Genomic DNA, 19,912 nt, shown 5'->3' on the forward strand with positions numbered 1-19,912 from the left:
TTAACAGGATCGTTCCAACAGTTGTCACATACCGTTACAAATGTTCAAAAGCCCCGTTCTGTAAGTTTACTTGGACAATTCCATTGTGTGGGATCATTTTCGTTCCCACCTGGTATTAAGAGGATTTTGTATTCGGTTTTAACAGGAATAAAATATTTAAAATTTAAAATATATGCTTGAGCGGATAATTGGTGAAATTTCACAGAGATGCGATTCGCAAGGTCACTGCAGTAGAATTCCTCCAACTGTATGTATGGAATTTCAGACCCTCTTATTAAAACGTAAAGATAACTTTTGTCTTCAATTTATTCCTGGGGCATCCACAGTCACAGTGTCACAGATTCCAAGGATAAGCGATAAGACGAACACAAACTTCCATGATCAAAGGGGACTTGAACCTCAGATAAGGGGTCTGAGAGACTGCAATCGACTCGACCATAGCACCGTTCAAAGTAAAAGAGTTACAAATTACAACGAACGAATCCGTTTGGTTCTGGTCTAAGCAAATACAAGCAGAGTCATTTTTTGCAAAACGAAATATTATTATAGTCAATCTATCTGCCTGTCGCGTTTATATAGGGGATTTAGTACCCGATCTACACGCTTGACAAACCTCAACAAGCCGTCGCAAATTCAAACGTGTTGATAGAGTGTTAGGTTTGGTTTGTGTAGATTTGCAAGCTGATCCGTTTGATTGTCGTTTTTTTACGCATAAATCAAGGGGAATTTGCTTGGCTGCTGCACTAGCGCGCTTGCAAACGTGTGGATTTCTATGTTTGGTCCCCAAAATCGTGCCAAAGATTGGTGGAGTCTTGGAGTTTGTGACAAATGACAAGTGTTTAAAACCGGCATTAGATCTTTATGTTTCACCTTTTTCAATGCTTCTAGTTGCTGCCAGGCTTTTTCGAATGTGACGATCTAAACGCTTGTTATTCTCCTTCAGTCATCTCTTTTTAAAGTTTTGTGTGAAACAAAACCTTATTAGAATCGAGACGGTGTCTGTCTGTAAGTCTGTCTGTTTGTCTGTCTGTCTGTCTGTCACACCCGATTTATTCGGAAATGGCTACACCGATTGTCACAAAAATTGGTGAGAGTATGTAATCTAGTGTTCCCTTTACATACAATAAGTGGCGCCATCTTGTGTTACGTTTAAGGGGGGCTCCCCATAGATGTGAATGGAGGGTGCAAATTTTTTTTTCATAGAATGTTGCTATGTGGGATATCAAATGAAAGGTGTCAATTAGTACTTTTCGAAATTGGTTCCATATTTGATATTGGGTGAAACATAGGGGAGTGAGGACTCAAAATATGACCCCCAAAAAGTGTAACAGGTCTCGTTCTCAGAACCTATCCAACCGAAAAATCTGAAAAAAATCACAGATCACACACTACGAAATCTAGGCCTCAAAATATATCCGATTCCGATATCTGCACAAATAAAGTTAATAATAGTATGTTTCCACATTTTAGAAATTTACCCGGCAACCTCCCTTATGTTCATCCCAGAAGTACAAAATTTGGCATGCGTATAATGAAGAGCATAACGCACAAGCTACTCAAGTTTGAAGAAAATCGAACTATTATTGACAAAGTTATAGGGGGTAAAACTTTACCATTTTTTTGTGAATTTCGTGCACTCTTCATGCATGATTGCATGACGTCATCATCACATATCAATTCGTCAATACCACAACCAAATGAGTTCTTATGAATGGGGTCCCAAAGAATTATTTTGTTTTAGTTTTTTAGTCATTTGTATATGAATATCAATTGTGTATGTAAGTATATAGTATATGCGTGCTAATGAACTTTGTGGGTAGTGCCTATTCAGATAGATATAAGAAGTAAATCGGAAATATGGGTACGATCAATTTATATACGTGCATATATGTGTACGGTATTCGGAAATAGGCAGTTTGTTTGTTTAGGGTGAGCGTAATATCTATGGCTGTAATATGTACGTATGTCTCGTAGTTTGGAAAAATATGAAAGAATATGTTGGGTTTGTAGCTATATACGGATAGACAAAATGTGCGTTGAAATTTCTTAGATAAGATGAACACAAAACCTTTATACCCGAAGCGCGAGCTTCCGGTATTCCGACTTGTTTGTCTTATAAGCTGGCTGATTATTTTGAACGGTTTGGAGGACCTGGCGCTAGACATCGAAACTTCGGTGTGGCATGTAGGGCAATTGATGCTAACATTTCGGTGAGGAAATGTTTAGCCTAGTTCGAATTCAAGGTTTGGTTTCAAGGACAGAAGAGAATATTCCCTGATATCGTCAGCTGGAGACTTTTATGAGAACCGACGAATGATTGGAGCTTAAAGTACGGATACATTCGTCCTTATACCAAAGTCGATAAGGTCAGGTATTAGCTGTAGGGTGCTTTTGTTGTTGAATGCTACGAGCTGGCTCTGAGGGTCTGAGACGGCTGGACTCTGCCAGTTGCTCTTACTGCAGCAGTCATGGTCCCAAAAGTTGGTGGCATCAAACCAGCGCATCACGGTAATTGGGCCCCTCGGAGCGACTATTGATACCTAATTACCTACCCAGGTGTTTTACTTTGAATGTCCAAACGCTTGACAGTTAAGACATTGTATAGGTCCTTTTCGTTTCAACGGTTCTTCAATTATTATCCACCGATGTAAAAGTTATCGTAAGTTATAAGTAGGATGCCAGCACCCTGAGTCGGTTCTTAATAATAAATATGGATTTAGTCACGAAGTATTCCCTCTTCAACTTCTGTAGGGCTACCAAGTGGAATCCCACTTCAAATGTCAGCAGTGCATATTGCTATGAATCATGGTTCCTTAATGATTTTCCAGGGTGGTAGTTTACTGCTCCTTTGCGCTTTAAGCTTTGTTATAGTTTTTGAATAGCCAGTTTTCTGTGTTTTTTATTATCCGACATTGGTTTTTGTGGTTGGTTTGGTTCTTCCATTTAAAGCTGCCTCTGGTTGCACCTATTGCTAAGTCTGGGCTGTTAAATGCGTTGCTAACAGGTAACCTAAATAGTAACAACGGTAAACCATACAGCTCCAACCATTGGTGTGAGAAAATCCTACTATTCAAGAAAAATAAATTTTACTTTATTCTATTCCATGTCAGAATATTATGTATATGTTCTTGCTTTTTAATTATTTTACTGTGTTGAGGTAGCGATAAAACCGTGAAACTGCATTTTTGTGACTTTCATATTTGCAGCATTAACAAATCGATAACAAATCACCGTTATCAATCCCATTAAACACCGTATGTATTGTACATAATCTATTTTACCTGCTGTTTAGATATATAAATCGTCAATTCTGCCAAATGCTGCATTTTTCACAGATCTCTAGAACTTTGAACTCGTGTTTTCTCAAAACTGCAATTTGGCAGATTCCGGCGTTTAGCGTTGTACTCATGAGATGGCCTTACCTCATATTTTGAGAAAAACTCTAACAGCATCGACAGGGGCTGTTGTGCTAAATTTGAGGTTTTCCAGCGCAGTTTTACTTTCATAGATGTTACCCGGGGTTGGTGATCTGCTTTATCTGAATTGCATTATTGTATGAGACGATTATTATCAACATATTTTTTTGCTTATTTCTTCAATTGGAATTCGATATTTTATGAAAGCTTTCACTGCTGAGATAATTTCTTAAGCTCGAGTTGTATTTTGCGAATTCGAGTCTAATAAATTATAGCACTGCCACGTGTTTACTATAATATGTTGTTCTGCTATAATGAAATCAACTCTTCGCGGTTGAGTTTTCTCATTTCATGCTCATTTTGAATTACACCCGTTTCAAATAGATTGATGCTTGTCTTTGGCTATACCATACAGCCCAAAATCAACTTATGTTTTTGTTATTATTTATTTGTTCGACGTCAATTACTGATTTTCCAAAATATAATTTTATCAAAAGGTGAATGCTATCATTATGGGCAGCCCAATACATAATAAATGAAAACGTCCTCAATTTTGAAATCGGGGTTCAACTACTATCAAGGTTGAATTATTATTTGATAAGAATCATCGTGTTCACCGTTACTACTGTTGAAGCTCATCCGATTTGATTAAATAGAATACCTTGTCCAGTCTGATGAGGAGATTAGCCCTGACATTCCTAACAAAATTAAAATATTTTCTTTCATAAATTATTAAATTTATTCCCTTTTGCATTATATTCGTTACGAGATAACATAAAATAATTACATTTTCTTCTCGTTTTAGCGCTGAAAGTGAAATTGATGGTGAGACGGCCCATAACACAACTTGTAGAACAAGGAATTATTCCACGTAAGTATCCTCCATCCATTTCCAGCTTTTTTCAGTTCGTTCTACTCCTTTTGCTCCTTTTTTATCCCAAAGCCTCACTGAGCGCACCAAGTAGATTCTGTTGGCGGGTGCAAGATAATAGTGTGCCTGACTCTCAAGATTTCCTGAAAGATAGTTGTGTGCAAGTTATTGTGTACTCAACAGATCTATTTACCTCGCTTATCTGTTCTCTTTCCACTTCGTTATGGGGCTCTTGTATCATGCTTGTCTTCTTTTCAACTAAAATACCGTTGTGCTCCTCTGCAATTCCTTTTTCGTTATGCTGGAAAAGTTTTTAAGTGCATTTCTTGATTTTTTCCCTCAGCTTTAGGTTTAAACCGTCGTTGAAGGAGTTGGAGGAGTATCAGTTCTGGGACTAAGCCAACTAAAATATATGTATGTAAGGCAAAAGGAATTAAAGGAAATAAATCCCAAAGCTTGAGTAGTGAATGGTTTCCTTGGAAATTTTTACCTTTTTTGCTAGCCTGCTTGTCCTTCGGGTCTTGTGGCTAGCGAAACTTAAATTTGAGTTTCTTCTACAAAACCCGTGTGTTTCTGGGTTCTTTCATTATTTATTAGATTAGCAGTTGATTGTAGTAACTAAAGCTGTGATTAAGGTTAGGACTTTTCAGATGCTGCCTTGTTCCCCTATGTAATTAAAAAATTGGTAAAAAAACAAATAGAGAAGTTTTCGTTCAGTTTACATGGGAGGAAACTTTGGGATTTGAAAAAAACATTGTGTTCAAAGAAAAGTTTCGAATTTAAATTAATTATTAATGAAATAAGTTTTATTCTTCGCTTCTATCTAACTTCGCACTGTGAGATTACCCACAACATAGTCGTAGGCATAGACTACATAGAAAATGCTTGTAAATCTGGCTGGCCTGGAAACGCGCAAGGTTTACGAAGTTTTGGCTAAACGAAGATACCTTTTTTAGATTGGAATTCTTTGAACTCAGGCCTTTTTTAACATCTAATTTGTTTTTTTTGGATGGTAGCAGATCTAATAATCAGCGTTAATTGTATTTTTCATCAACAGCTTTCCTTCATTTTGTTTTTATCTCATTGAGTGCTTCGTAGTTGGGGTTTAATTTTAACAATGTGCCTTTTTATCGTTGAATTGAGGATTCGGTAGTTGGTCCGGCTTTCTCTCTGCACAGTTAGTGTCAAATATGTAAACCAGTTCCAACAACAAAATTCAATGTCAGTTGAGGTCAAACTTTCATGTCAGTTCGAGGAATAATTTAATCAGATCTAATTCCTGTGGTGAACAGAGACCAGCATTTGTAGTAGCAAAAATGTATTTTTCGCTTCAACTTTAACGTTGTCAATTTAGTAGTTGTGTAGTGCTCGCATAGTTTATAGTACTTAGTTACATCAATCAAGCCGTTAGGGAGTACCCTCCGCGTGTACTCGCAGAAGGTGAAGGACTCATCTGATGAGCCTCTTGCCGAGAAGCCTAAATAGAGGATATTTGGTACCATGCGAATCAAGATGGCTCTCCGAGAGTCTATGTCCCTGGAGAATGTGCTTTCGGCCCGGTTATTTACAGTTAGCCCCTTGTGGCAGTTTCATGGCGGTTGGGGTTGCGCTCACATCGCGGGCAGAGCTCCTTGTGACCAAATGCGTGGAGTTGCGTTTTACGGCTCGGGCAATGTACACCTTGTATGTATCAAAATCCCCGCATCCACTGGTATGAATGCTGAGTATGCAGTCAGCATAAGCAAGTTGTTGTCACCAAATCAATCCGCGTCCGAAGAGGACCGCGGGATTATGCCTGCATCGTAGGTACTCATGTTAAACTCCCAGGACCTTAGTCACTCTCTGCGCCTCAGTTGATTTCAGCTAATCCGTTGAGAAATGCCACCCACGTGCTTGAAAAGGCCCACTTGTGAGGGACTATCTATCTAAAATGCCTGTTGTCAGTATTATCGAAAGTTATCTGGTACCATGAGAATTGGTGTGGCTCTTTGAGGGCATATGCTTCAGGCGAAGCAGTAGGTTCTTTGTGATTGGCTTATATTACGGGTGCGTATAATTTATAGTACCAAATACTTACCTACGAATCAAGAATCTAAAGACTCGTATTCGAACGGATCTTGCAAATTTGAGTTCATGCCCAGTAAAGAACCCACTTATTTAACGCAATCAAAGCTGATTTTGAATTGTTATTCTATAAATACATGAACACGCATATTGAAATTAAAGTCCTTCGAAATGAAAACTTAGTGGTTTCCAGATTAGAAATCTTTGTAAGATTGTACAATTTACAAAAGCTAGAAAGAACAATGAATTAGTCAAGGGATAGCAGACCAGGACCTATAGAAAGAAAGATGTCCAGCGACCACGTTCCGCCTGGTACGGTGTGATGATTTCTTGCGAGGGTATTGCGACGCGTCTGATACGGCGGGTATGAAATAATATTCCTTTGGCTTGGCCTCAAATTAAATTCGAGATTTAACCTACTTCTCCATTTAAAAACACTTCAAAGTAAACATTACATCCACTGGATTCTGAATTGTCGGATTGTATAGAGGGACGAGGGGTTTGGACCCAATCTAGTTTAGTGGTATCAATTATTTCATAATCCTTAATTTTTTGGGGTTTATCAATAACAAAAGCACATGTCATTCTGACCGATTGGTATGTTTGTCAAGAAATGCATATCCACGCAACAAACACAATAATTTTAAGAATCACCGGGTCCCTGGTCTGGAGCCATCAATTATACCTTTGAATATCCTTTTGGGTATTCTCGGGTTGTTGATTCGTTGAACATGGTTAGTCCATTGGCGCTTTTACAATTTTGTCACCTTAGAGACTCCCAGGTCGTCATATATACTGCACATTTCTCTGCTGTATTTGATTTACCATCCGTCATCACCTTGAATTATTCCATGGATTTTTCTTAACATCTTTCTTTCAAAGGCGTTTAGTAATTCCTCAGACCATGCGTCAAAGTCCAAGTTTCGCATCCATAACATAACAGGTTTGATAATTATTTTATAGACGCGGAGCTTCGTTGTATTTACAAATTATATTCTTCTTTTTATTTCATGTGCTTGGGTATGTGTCTCTCGGTAGCTTACTCCCCGTATGAGTAAAGTTATGAATCAATTGTGATATTTTGTCTAGCTGGCATCTGCTTTTTAGTTTGGGCTATGATCTTTGGTTTTGGTTCATTGGCCCGTCATCGTACCTCTTTCACTGCATTCTCGACTTTCGCGAAAATTTCTTTTGCACCAAGGAGGAGTGCAATAAGATATTGATGTCACTTCCGTTGATTTGAGGAACAGGGTACTTTTGGTATTAACGATTTTCCTGATGTAGTTAAGGGTCAAGGTGAAGATTATTTGAGACAGCCTATTCTCCTGCTTGAGATCATTGCAGGGTAAAAGTGGGTTTGTGATATTGCTTAAAATTCGCACTTGCATACGCCACGGTTGCTTTTGTGAGACGATCTAATTTTGCATGGGTTGCTAATTGGAGGATCACTTCGTCGTGCGGCCGATACTGTCATATGCTCATTTGCTATTTGCGAATATTTGGTAGACGTCGACATTGAGATCCCAGCACTTCTCGAGCACCTGTTCCACAATGAAGAACTGATCTATCATTGAGCGTCCAGCTTTAAAGCCGCCCTGGTATTCACCGATGACTTTTTCGCGTAGGGTTTCAGCCTGATTTCGAGAATTTCGGTGTATACTTTACCGGCGGAACAAAGCAATGCGTTGACCCTGTAATTATCGCTACGATAGTCTCGCCTTTTTTGTAAAGATGATACTTCTACGCCATTCCATCCATTTCCACTTTTTTCGCTCGGAAATTCTATTACAATAATCCTTGAAATCCACATTTTGCAAAATTTGTGATATTTTTGGTCACAATAATTCTCTTTCTGAGACTAATTTTGAATTTTTGCGTAAATTTAAGTCAACAAGGAAAGCTGTCACGTTTTTGCTTCTGTAAATCCGAGAGTAGTTAGTAACCAACCAGTCCATTCACCACGTGTCGCTTTGTGGTGCTGTTTACGGATAATAGGTACCAATGGAGTACAGTGCAGCTAAGAACCGATTTATTGGAAAGGAAATTTAACGGACGTCTGATTTCGCGAAGAGATAATGTCAACTATCGACTAAGGTTATGTGGCTTATCGTCGTTGGACTTTTTCTTGTAAGGCTTAGTTGAAGATAATCAAATAGCCTACACTGAAGATGTGACCCGTAAAAATGAAGCTACTATTATGCAAAAATGTGCTGATTAGAACAATAGATTTCATAACCTTTCCCGAAACAAATATCAGAATCAGTTTCTTATCTCTCCTTCCTGAATCGTTCCTTGGCTTTATAATTCAATACTATACGATATTACAATTGAATTCTTTATGCCTAGCACCCACTCATTTAAGCTAATGCCCGAATTAACAGAAATGTCTATGCAGTCCTAAATGATTTTTTCTCAATATTTACATTGATGGGGGTATCATGGTTAAGCAGTCTTCTCGTCTGATTACACAATGAGATTCATTAAGTTCTCCGTTTGAAGAAAGCCTCTGCTTTTGAACATTTTGACAATTATGATTCCGTCAAATTGGGAAATCTCTGTAGCGGCGAGAATATCGGCCAGCCATTTGTTTTACAAATTTGCTGATACTACCACTTCTCTAAATTTAGTGAATTGTTGAGGAAATATATCTCATCACTATATTCCTCATATAATATGTAATAGATTTTATATATATTTTAAAATGTACTTACTTAGTTTGCAATCAAGGATAATAACCCCGCTAACACGAGGAGAAAATGAGGATACGAAACGGGGGGATGTGTATTGCGTAAATCTATCCCATCATCCTCTCTTATATCTCCATAAACATCCCTAAAGAGTATGTAAAGAGTTGGGTCATTGTAAAAGAGCGTCATGAGTATTCCAAGTTTGGGTTTACTGCTGTGGACCCATTTTATTTCCTCCTCCTATTTATTTGGAGGAAGGACTCAATTCAAAATCGTTCCCATCAAGTTTGTTTTGTTCTTCTCCTCCCATTTTAATTCCACTAAACCTTCAATCATGCTATTCAATTTTGTTCGCAAGGAATATTTTCAAATATTGTTTTACAATACCCCTTCCATAGTTGTTGGTCTTTTCCACTCACATTCTTAAAATCTCTCATCTTTGAAATCTATCAATCTCCCCTCTCTTCAACTTTACATAATTCTCCTTGGCTTAAATACATTATTTAAACTTGTGAACAGCTTCATGGATAGCTCCGTTACTTCTACTATATTATATAGCATAACATCCTCCAATATACACTGCACTCACGCTTTATACTGTTATCCTTGAAAGGCGCATAACGCGTCATCCAAGCGTCATATGCGAAGCCTGAAGTATGTTTCCGTTGTCCAGTCCTCGTAATTTGCCGCTATTATGACAAATTGCATGATTGTCATAAATAGATAAAATAATCACAGCAATGAATGGAGAGATATTAAGATCATACTCTATAAGAATGTCATGAATATAATCATGTTCTATCAATTTTGGGGTTCAGTGACTATCAAACACAGAGGTTTCTTGAAGTTATGAATTTAGAATAATTTGAATGACTCTCTGTACACGTCAGAAGCAAAATTTCGTCTCCTATAAGAGGGATAGTCAACTAATATCCGACTCGTTTTTTAGGAAATTACTTGTTTCTTCTTGGTGTACCCCCTTGAAATTAACACCCTTAATCCAGGGTTCTATTTAATTTTTGTTTTAAGCTGTCCATTGCAATAACTCCATATTTTCCTTATCTGAACAAGTAACAGGGGGAAAACAAATCAGCAATGTTTTGACAAGCTTTTTTGTAACAAGGCCAGCTGAAAACTCTTATTTTTTCCAGGTGGCAGTTTAGGAGTTAGAGTTCCGCTAGAATTTATTCTAAGCTTTCTATGTCTGTTTTCTGAAAGGGCGAAAAGAATGCCCCTGTAATTGTCCTCGTTTTTTCATGAAGACTGTCACCTGCTTGTATGAATTCAAATTTCTCCTTGTCCTCTAGCCATTCTGTCATTCACTGGAGACTTTACAGGCTTGACGTCAAAGTCCTATCAGAGATACCTGCTGAACCAGACGGTGGACGAAACAATCCGTCAACTTCTTCATTATTAGCTAGCAACGTCCAAGTGATTTGGCAACCACATCAGCAATATTCGTTTCCAATTTGGTGTCTCCAGTTTGAAAACTTTAGTGATAATGCCTATATCGGTCAAATTACGAAGCTTTTCGCCGGATGCTCGGTTTTCAGCTTCGCAAAGATCAATAAAGTTGATTCATTCTATATTTTTTATAATTCGCCATAATTGGGTATACCTAATTTTCTAATTGGTGTTTCCTTTATTGATCCCCATATGCGTCATATTATAGGACATTAGAACATTCATGTGGGTCGCTTTCATAAAGGCGAAGACGTTGCGTTGGATCAGTGGCATAATACGTCATGATCATATCCTAAATGAGGACATCAGAAATCGCCATGGGGTTGAACTGATCATGGAAAAATTCAAGCGAAACGGCTTCGATGGTATAGTCATGTAATTTGCGTTAAAGACAACTCACTAACTAAGATTGGTCCGAACATTGAAGTCAATAGGAAAGAACCAAAAGGCCGATGGAAGCAACAATGGGTTAGTATATCCATTGTTGAGATTTGACCCCCCTCAATGGAAAATGTGTGAGCGTTCACAGTTCCCACCTTTGTACCCAATTTGGTGTCAATTGCTATAATCGTCTCCGAGAAAAATGCGTGTGACGGACAGACAAACACAAACACAAAACCTTAAAAACGAGGTTAGAATGTTGAAAATTCTTGATCCAGGAGCATCCGTTCCGAACCATTCGTACGCCAAGGGCGAAATCTGCGTCGCCATCCGCCATCTTATTGTGAAGGCAAAAATTCCAGAGACTTTTAATGACAATTTTAACCCGTTTATGGGGTTGAGTGTGTACATGTGGTGTCGCAAGTTCAAAAGCGACCCTATTTCTGTGCGTGGTGATCAGCGGCGAGGAGGATCTTAAATTATGGCTGACGAACTTGTTGGAAAAATCGGATAACAGCGACTAGTTCATAAAGATATCTCTGTTTCGAGAGGAGTTTGGCCAACTGGAACAATTTCAGTAACGACGATAGACATAACTTTTTCACGATTTAAGAGAGTGGATCTTTCGCTTATTTCGGGGATGAGTGCAACCCAATGCGTTCTGGTCTACGTTGCGGGGATATGAGCTTGATGCCTTTGGCAAGGAGGTGTATCATAAGCGCCTTACTCAAGGCCAACACGCATGTAATTAAGCATTAATCTATCCTCTGGGAAAATATTGAAAGCAAAAGATATAATATGATTGATTTGAATGTTGCATCTTAAATGGCATTTAGTGGGAACTTATAGGTCATATACAAAAGCATGACTCACTTTCTAATAAATTCTTCAATGTTGATAGCAAGTGAGAGCAACTCAGATAAACTGCGTTGTTTTCATAATTATAGTAAGTCTGCAGGGATTCAGAGGAAAAGTGACAATCAGCTAATCAACTCTCCATACTTCCAATTTTCAAGAAAAGCTTTCACAAAAAAAAAAGAAATCAGAACTCAAATGCGTAAATCTGTCCACCGCAACCATGTCCGGAAATCACATATCTCGTAAAATAGGAAAACATTGTATATAAATAGCCCGCGCCTAGACTACGCAATAGTGTCTTTTTGGCATGAAAAAGAGCTCCCCAAAAAATGCCAACCAAAAACATACAAGTGATCAATCGCCACAACACGTCATATTTTTCAGCACCAGTCGTTATCGTCGTCATACTTTTATTTTAACTTTTTATGAGATTTTCTGGAAAATTGTCGTTGGGCTTAACCAATCATTAAAAAATTAATTCAGTGTTTAACTGCATGAAATTCTTGGAAATCGCGCGAATAAAATGGCCCACTTTGTGTATAATCATCCGCTAAAGGAGCGGATCCGTCTCCCCCATGTACGTACACACATGCTCCTGTACATTTGGGGGTATTTGCTTTAGAACTTTCTTCGAAAATCAATAAATTCGCCGACGCTGCAGGAGGAATATGCTTCAGCCGTGAGGAAATGCTCAAGAAGGAGACCTGTTGGGAGATAAATATAATAAATTTATAAATTGATATAAATGGCAGCGGAACTAATGAGACAACAGCAAACACAAGTAATGGCAGAATTGTGCCGTGGAGTGGTGGTGGCTGGAATTATTCCGTTGTAGATATTTCATAATTATCTTCCAACCTCCAGGAGTTCCCTCATTTTTGTTTCGTTCGTTGGCTGGTAGTCTCCGTCTCAATTGCCCTTCTGCAAAAGTTATCTTCGGGAAAATATATACCTGTGGAGGAAGAAGCTGGAGCAGAAGAGATGAGATCGATTTTTGCGGAAAGTTTCATGAATTATTCACAAAGCCCCTGAATATTTCGGTTCTACAAATGGGATTCAAAACTATGAGAGTTTTACGGTGGAACGATAGTATTTGAACAGAGAGAAAGATGAAGAGAATTTCCTGTTACTGCAAAACTAATTGGAGAGGATTATGCTCGTATGTATTCACTCGAAGCCTTACATTGAAAAAAAACTCTGGTTTTAATGGAACTTGATTGAAGTAAATTAAAATTCTAGTTCGGGCGAGATTTCCTCGCAATACAATTGAAGATTTTTTCCGCTCTTCATACAACACGAATGTTTTCTTATTATTTTCTGTTTTTATTTTCAGCACTGAAAACATCGCCGGCTATACATGAACAATGCAAACAACTAGAGCGTGCCAAAACTGGAGACTTGCTCAAAGCCAAAATTCAACAGAGACCAGATCGTCAAGAGTTGGAAAGGCGGCACATTCTGGAACATGACGAAAGCCATGTCGACCCCAGTCTTGCAGAAAAGCAGCGAATGCTCAAGAAAGCTCGCCTGGCCGACCAGCTGAACTCGCAAATTTCACATCGTCCGGGACCACTAGAACTAATTAAGAAGAATATCCTGCACACGGAACAACCGATTGAGCGGATAGTAAAGGAGGGCCTTGTTTCTTTCAAAGCCACAAGCGAAGGTCTCCTAAATCGACCGCAGCAGCCAAATAGTTATATTACATTCGAAGATGATTCCCAAAGCTCGGAAAGCGATACTCGCACAAGTCCGGCACGCAGCGATGTAATTGAGGCGGCAGCCGCTTCGGCGGGCATCGTAACTTATGCTCTAACAATTCCAACAAGCGGTGGAACTATTTTACAGACAAAGTTCCATCCAACTTTAATTCCAACGGCAGCGTCGACGGCTTATATCCCGCCCCCGCCACCGCTGCCGAATGCAACTAACGCCAATAAGTCAACCGAACAAATCCAAGTCAAACAGGATACATCGCATCGGTTCGCTGAATTGTGTCAATCTGTGGCTGGACCCAGTCCGAGTCCTAATTTCTTGCCATCAGCTGCTAGTCCTGCCTCTTTAGGCTCTAGCACCAGCACACTGAGTCCTTTGTCGTCAGTGGCGTCGCCGCCCCAATCGACAACACCACGGCCAGCACAGTCTCCGTTGCAGCAAATCCAACAGTCGCAAAAATGCGATGCCCCGGGAAAGGATAAAAACAGGAAAAAAAGCAAATCTAAGCCTGTTTCGAAAGCACGAACCATCAAATTCCATGAATATAAGGGTCCACCAAATGCACAGAAGAACAGCTCCTTAGAGCCTTGCACGAAAGAGTCATCATATCAACTCATGTTGGAGCAACAAAACTGTTTATTACGATTTTTGGAGAACCTCCACAAAAATCGAACCATACTTCCCGCGCCACCGAAAACCGCCAGCAGCTCCATAGATGGGAGTGTGCAAAGCCAACCTTCGAATTCAACTCCCATGCCATCACCCGCCTTATCAGTAGCTTCTTCAATTCCATCGAGCCCTGCCCCAAGCCATAGCGAGTCAGTGACCGTGACGACAGCCCCCACAACAGCCTCCGATGTTGCCAAACTTGAAAAGATGAAAGTATCTGATTTGAAGGCGCACCTGAAGAAACGGAACCTTCCAGTATCGGGTCCGAAACCGCAATTGATTGAACGCCTCAGGCCGTATTTACCGCTGGAATCACTGGAGTCGTCTAATGCTCCCGAAACAATGTGTAGTGAGACGTGTGACGGTGATGTAGTTAATTCGCCCCGCCAATCATTTTCTCCAGAATCAGAACATGAGAGCATGGACATACAGCAAGTGGACTCACCAAGTCCCTCAGTAATTTCTTTGAGTAATGACGACATTGTCCGAGAGCAACAAAGAAAAATTGATGAACTTCAACGGCAGCTGGAACTCAGCAAGCAGGAACTGTTGCAAATCAAACAGAACCAACAAGTCATGGTTGTCGAGCAGCCAACACCTCCACCACCTCCAATAAATCAGAAGCTAGTTGTCAAACAACAGTTGGAGGCAAAGATCCAGAAACAGCAAGCAAAACAACAAGCACAGTTGGCCCTTCGGAATAAGACACCTGCCTTGATAAAACCGAAGGAGGAGCCAAAACCGCAACCCCAGCCACAACCAATACAGATTCAAACCCATCATCCCGTTCAGCCACAGCCGATCAACCAAATTCCTATTGTTTGGAACGGCGACACAGCCACCGTGCTGCTTCTTGGCGTCCAGGACAATAAGAAACTTGTTGGCGGACATCAGCGCACCGCGTCACTTCCTAGCATTTTGTTGCCAATCCCCACGACAACCGCACCGCAAACCATTCAAACTATTGACCAGTTGATTGAAACCAAACCCATAATCAACCAGGTGATTGCCACCCATGAGACTATTCCACAGTTGCAGCCAACGGCAGAAATCAAACCTCCTCCACCTCTATATGAGGAGGCAACCAAGCAGCTGAACTCCTCCAATGCTTTGAAGCAGGAAAATGCAACGGTGAAAAAGCATATTAAATCCGACAACTTGACAGATATACTAAATATTCTTGTGAAAAATGGGGACATATCACCTAGCGCGTTGGATCCCACAACACCCTCCACCCCAGGTAGTGTGATCATGACGCAGGAGATTTTGTTCAATCACAGTGGGCCGGGCTCGCAAATTGTTCAGACACACACGCATTTGGACTCCCAACAGCAGCCGGCGCAATTACAGCAGGTTCGACTCCAGTCGCAACCACAGGCGCAGCATGTGCAGTTGCAAATTCAACCCCAGCCCCAGCAACAGCTGCAACAACGTTCTAACTCGGCCCAGAAGGCGGAAGTTAACGTTTTCGACGCATCTTTACTTCTCAACACTCCACAGACACCTATCCAAAATATGGATTTGGCTTCCCCCCTCCAGCCGGATTGTCATATTGATACTGAGAACGTGGCCAGTGCATTGGACACGTTTTTGCAGGAGCACAGTGTAGAGCCGCCGGCCAATGGAGACATGGCTCCCTATGATGACTTCGACTTACTCGAGTTAATGAGCCAGCAATTGGATATGGACATTAGCGACGAAACTCCATGCCAGAATTATACTCCAATGGAAACCAACGCCAACGCGTCAAACACATCCTCGTATCAGAAAAGTGGGTTGAGTTCAAAGCGAGGAATGAATCCTTGCTTGCAGCCATCGATCAATGAACTCATCCAACAGCAGGAGCAGCAAGGTTCCAATAACAATGGGGGAAGCAGCGCTAGCAACAATAATGACTCTTCCCTCAACTGCAATGGGCTTTTGAATGGTTTCGACCCCAACTCCTTCGACTTGGGAGGAAGCAACAACAACTTCGCCAGTACACCCATGGATGTCTGCGACGACTTCGAGTCGCACCTGAATAGCTTCAGCTTCTCTAGTCTCTCCCCCGACTCAAACATCAACACCCCGCCCCATCCCTTCTCGTCTGCCCTCTCGACGTCCACCTGCAGTGGCTCGGGGGCGCACAACCCTTTGGACTTCAACCACAGCTCGAATTCCAATGGGCAGTTGATGAACGGAACAAGCGACGTGGATGCATTTGGAAGCAGTGGGGTGAACCAGGACAACTTGCCCGAGCTGTTCAACATTGATGACTACAAAATGGGATGGAGTGTAGATTTTGCTGTGTAAGAGTGAGAGGCAGGTACGAGGATCAAGTTTGGGTAGTGATTTCCGGTGGAGATGTGTTTTGATGAGAGTTTTCGTAAAGCCGAGAATGTTTTAATGATGCTGTTGATGATGGAAAGGCAGGTGAAGATGATATGCTGTTAACGTGTGTGATTATTCTATATTTAAACAGTAAATATGGAGACTTTGAGTGTTTCTTTTCTTTTCATTTAAGTTTCGTTATAAATAAAAATATGAAATAATTGTAATTAATTATTACATATATAAGTTAATAAAATTTAAAAAACAACAAACAAGCAAAAAACATTTACGATAATGAACGAATAAAGGAAATTGTTTTAAATATTGAAAAGTTGATTTTTGCCTTTGTGGGGTAAGTTCTGGGCACTTTGGTGAAGAGTTGTTTTCGGATCAGGGCGACTATACGCGCTGTGTAAGTGAGGGTTGAGTGGAAGTTAGAGAACCATAGAACCAACATGCTTTAAGTCTGAGTGGAAATGATTTCTTCTGTGGAAACCGCGATAAACTCAACGATTGGCATTGATTAAACCAAGTTTTGCTGGACATTGGTAGCAACCATGTAAATTCCTCGGAGTTTTTGCTTGGAAGTTACTCCCACCACTTCTCTTTAAAAAGCCGAGTTAATTTATGTAGAGTTGTGAAAAAATTCTTTCTGAGGACATTTGGCATGAAATCCAGTTTATCCATATTTCAGCGATTCAATGTGGAGCTCGGATGCAAAGATGTTTTTTTTATGAGGTCATTATGAATGTAAGGACAAAATATAAACAACAGATAAATATTTATTTACAAAAAAGCAAAATTTATGATTGGCAAATGGGCAAATCTGATCTTAAATGGAGGCTCGGACACTCAGAAATTTTACTTATCCAGTGACCCACAAAATTGATCAGTTTCGAATTAGTTTTTTATTTAATATTGTTGCTTCACTGTGTACAAATCTACAATGACATTTCATAATTTTGTTGCTTTGTGTTTGACCTTTCTTTATCCATATATTCCTGAGTTCAGCCAGGATTGGGTGGAAAATGATCGCGTGTGATTGACAGCTGGGTTCGTTTTGTGAAATTGAGTTAAATTAAAAATATTGTATAAATATAAAGATAAAATGTACAAATAAATTCATAATTAGTTTAGTTTAGTTAGTTTAGCTTACTGGGGAGAGCCGCAGCTCCGAGCACTCAGGCCATTGTTAGGCCCATTGTACTTCAATTCGCAGGCTTTAGCGAATCTGAGAACATTCTCCAGAAGCGGAGAGTGTTCAGATTCTTCATTGAAGAAAACCTTGCCAAGGTGTCTTTGTCTGGGATCTGAGGATGCCGGGCAGCTGCATAAAAAGTGCAGGGCCGTCTCCTCCTCCTCCTCATATTGGCTGCACATAGTCGAAACCACTACCCCAATCTGTTCCATATGGTAGTTTAAGGAGCAGTGTCCCGTTGAAAGCCCTGCTAGGGTTTTCATGTCCCACTTCTTAAGGGACAACAAAAATGCCGCTCCAGTGGCCTCAGGCTCTTTCAGAAGGATTTTTGCCTGCGCCCAAGGGTCTAAATTTCTCTACTCGGATGCGTGAATGCTTGCTATTTCACCCTTCAGAGTAGACTTGACAGTAGATGGTCGGATTCCAAGAGCTGGTTCTGGCCCCACCATTATAGATCCAGACCCTCGGCGAGCCAGTTTGTCAGCTTCCTCATTACCGGCGATGTTAGAGTGCCCCAGCACCCACATCAGGAATGCTTCGTTCAGTTGGCCAAGTTTCAGCAGCACCTGACTACAACTCCACACCAACTGGCTTGATATGGCGTTGCCATTTAGTGCGGATAATGCCGCCCGACTGACAGAACAGATTTGAATGGTGCGACCCCTCCACTTTTGTCGCAGACATTCTTCTGCTGCCAATGAAATAGCATATATCTCCTCCTGGAATATGGTCGTCATTTTTCTCAAGGGTCGGGCCAGTTCCATAATCGGAATCTCCGAGAACACCCCTGCGCCCGATCTACCCTCCATGACTGACCCGTCGGTGAAAATTTTTAGGTCTGTAATTAGAAAAGACTCATGCCCATTTGTCGACGATCCTTCTCTTTCGGTGATTACGACAATTAAGTATATATTATAGCAAATATATAATTAAGTATTGAGGCGCTTGTTATCGTTGGTAAAGATGGGATAAAAGAATTGAGGGGATGCTGCGTTGTGCTGACAGATTTCAATGGAAGTTGGATTCTCTGTTGACGTGGTAAGCAAAATCCAACAAAAAATTTCCGATTTCTCTGTAAAAAATAAGCGTACTGTAAGCGGATCCTTAGCCAAGTCCTGGAGCAGGAGCATGTAAGGAGTATAAGAAGATATGAATACTGTAATGCAGTAGAAATACATCCTAGCCGTCCACACGTTGATATCAGAGATTGCGATTAGCGTTCGCATAAAAATGTAAAACCTGGATTTATGATAGTATAGTCGAATCGTGGAGGAAAAACCACAGTGATATTTACCTGACGCGTATTTATGGTATGGGATTGTACCACCAAAAAGGGGCTGGGAGGTTGAACGAAGAATGACAGTAGGCTTCTACGATAAGGTTTTACGGGATCTTTTGGTTGTTACTGTTGTAGATTTAAGCGTTGTCTTTCAACAGTACAATAATATGCAGCACACAACAAAAGCGGTCACCAAATAAATGGCTGCAGGAGTGCGGAACAAAAGCGTTAGACTGCATAGTGATCCAGCTAGAGGTCAAAACTGAAAAAAAAACTGTCACTTCTTTGCGTTCGTTTTGTGCAAAGAAGTATGTACTCCTATTTTAAGCAATAATTAATAATATTAGAATTTTTATTAAGTACAGTGAGCGCAATTTCTATATACGGAGTCACATTTTTCCTCTTTTTTTTAGAAAATGCATAGAATGCGAAAATTGTGTCAAACAATTGTAGGGAATATAAGTTCCTTGGTTTCCTGAGAATTCGTTATGACAGCGGCATTTAGTTTAGCTGAAAAATGTTGTACGACATTTTGTTTCTGGTCGAAAGCAATCATTTGCAAGTGCGCAATTTCTATAAACGCAGGTACCTAAAATGCCTATAAAATTACTTTTGAAAAGTTTTTTTTGTAATTAAAAGGTGTGACGTGAAATTTTGTAGTGTTCTAGTAAAACAGTGCTCAACTTTAACTTTTTTAGCTTAGGTTATAGCGATGTCTCGTGGGAAAGTGTTAACCGAAAAAGAAAAAGCCCAACTTGCCAGAATGGAGGATTCGGGCTTCACAATGAGAGCGCTGTTGAGGGAAATTAGTAGATCCGACGGAGTTGTGCAGAATATCTTTAAATTAAAGGAAAAATACAGTACAAAAAAGCATCCGCATGGAAATAAAAGAGGAAGCTACTAGAAATAAACTTTGGTTCGTTCCAAATCATGCCAAAATTACTTCTTCCTATTAAAAAGAGACGGTTGCAACAGATTTTCCTTACGGATACCAGCATT

General features: G+C 40.2%; 1 protein-coding gene across 3 annotated transcripts in view; it reads left to right on the forward strand.

Moving 5' to 3' along the window:
• LOC119648983 (myocardin-related transcription factor A) overlaps positions 1 to 16,760 on the forward strand; it is a 274,160-nt gene extending 257,400 nt beyond the window's left edge. For all 3 annotated transcript variants that reach the window (XM_038050904.1, XM_038050903.1, XM_038050905.1), the window contains 2 exons: positions 4,222 to 4,287; positions 13,075 to 16,760. In XM_038050904.1, coding sequence (XP_037906832.1) covers positions 4,222 to 4,287; positions 13,075 to 16,418 — 3,410 coding nt within the window. In that variant the 3' untranslated portion in view covers positions 16,419 to 16,760. The remainder of the gene's footprint in view (positions 1 to 4,221; positions 4,288 to 13,074) is intronic.
• The last annotated feature ends 3,152 nt before the right edge of the window (positions 16,761 to 19,912 follow it).

Source organism: Hermetia illucens, chromosome 2, assembly GCF_905115235.1.
Source record: "Hermetia illucens chromosome 2, iHerIll2.2.curated.20191125, whole genome shotgun sequence".
Classification (NCBI taxonomy): Eukaryota; Metazoa; Arthropoda; class Insecta; order Diptera; family Stratiomyidae; genus Hermetia; species Hermetia illucens.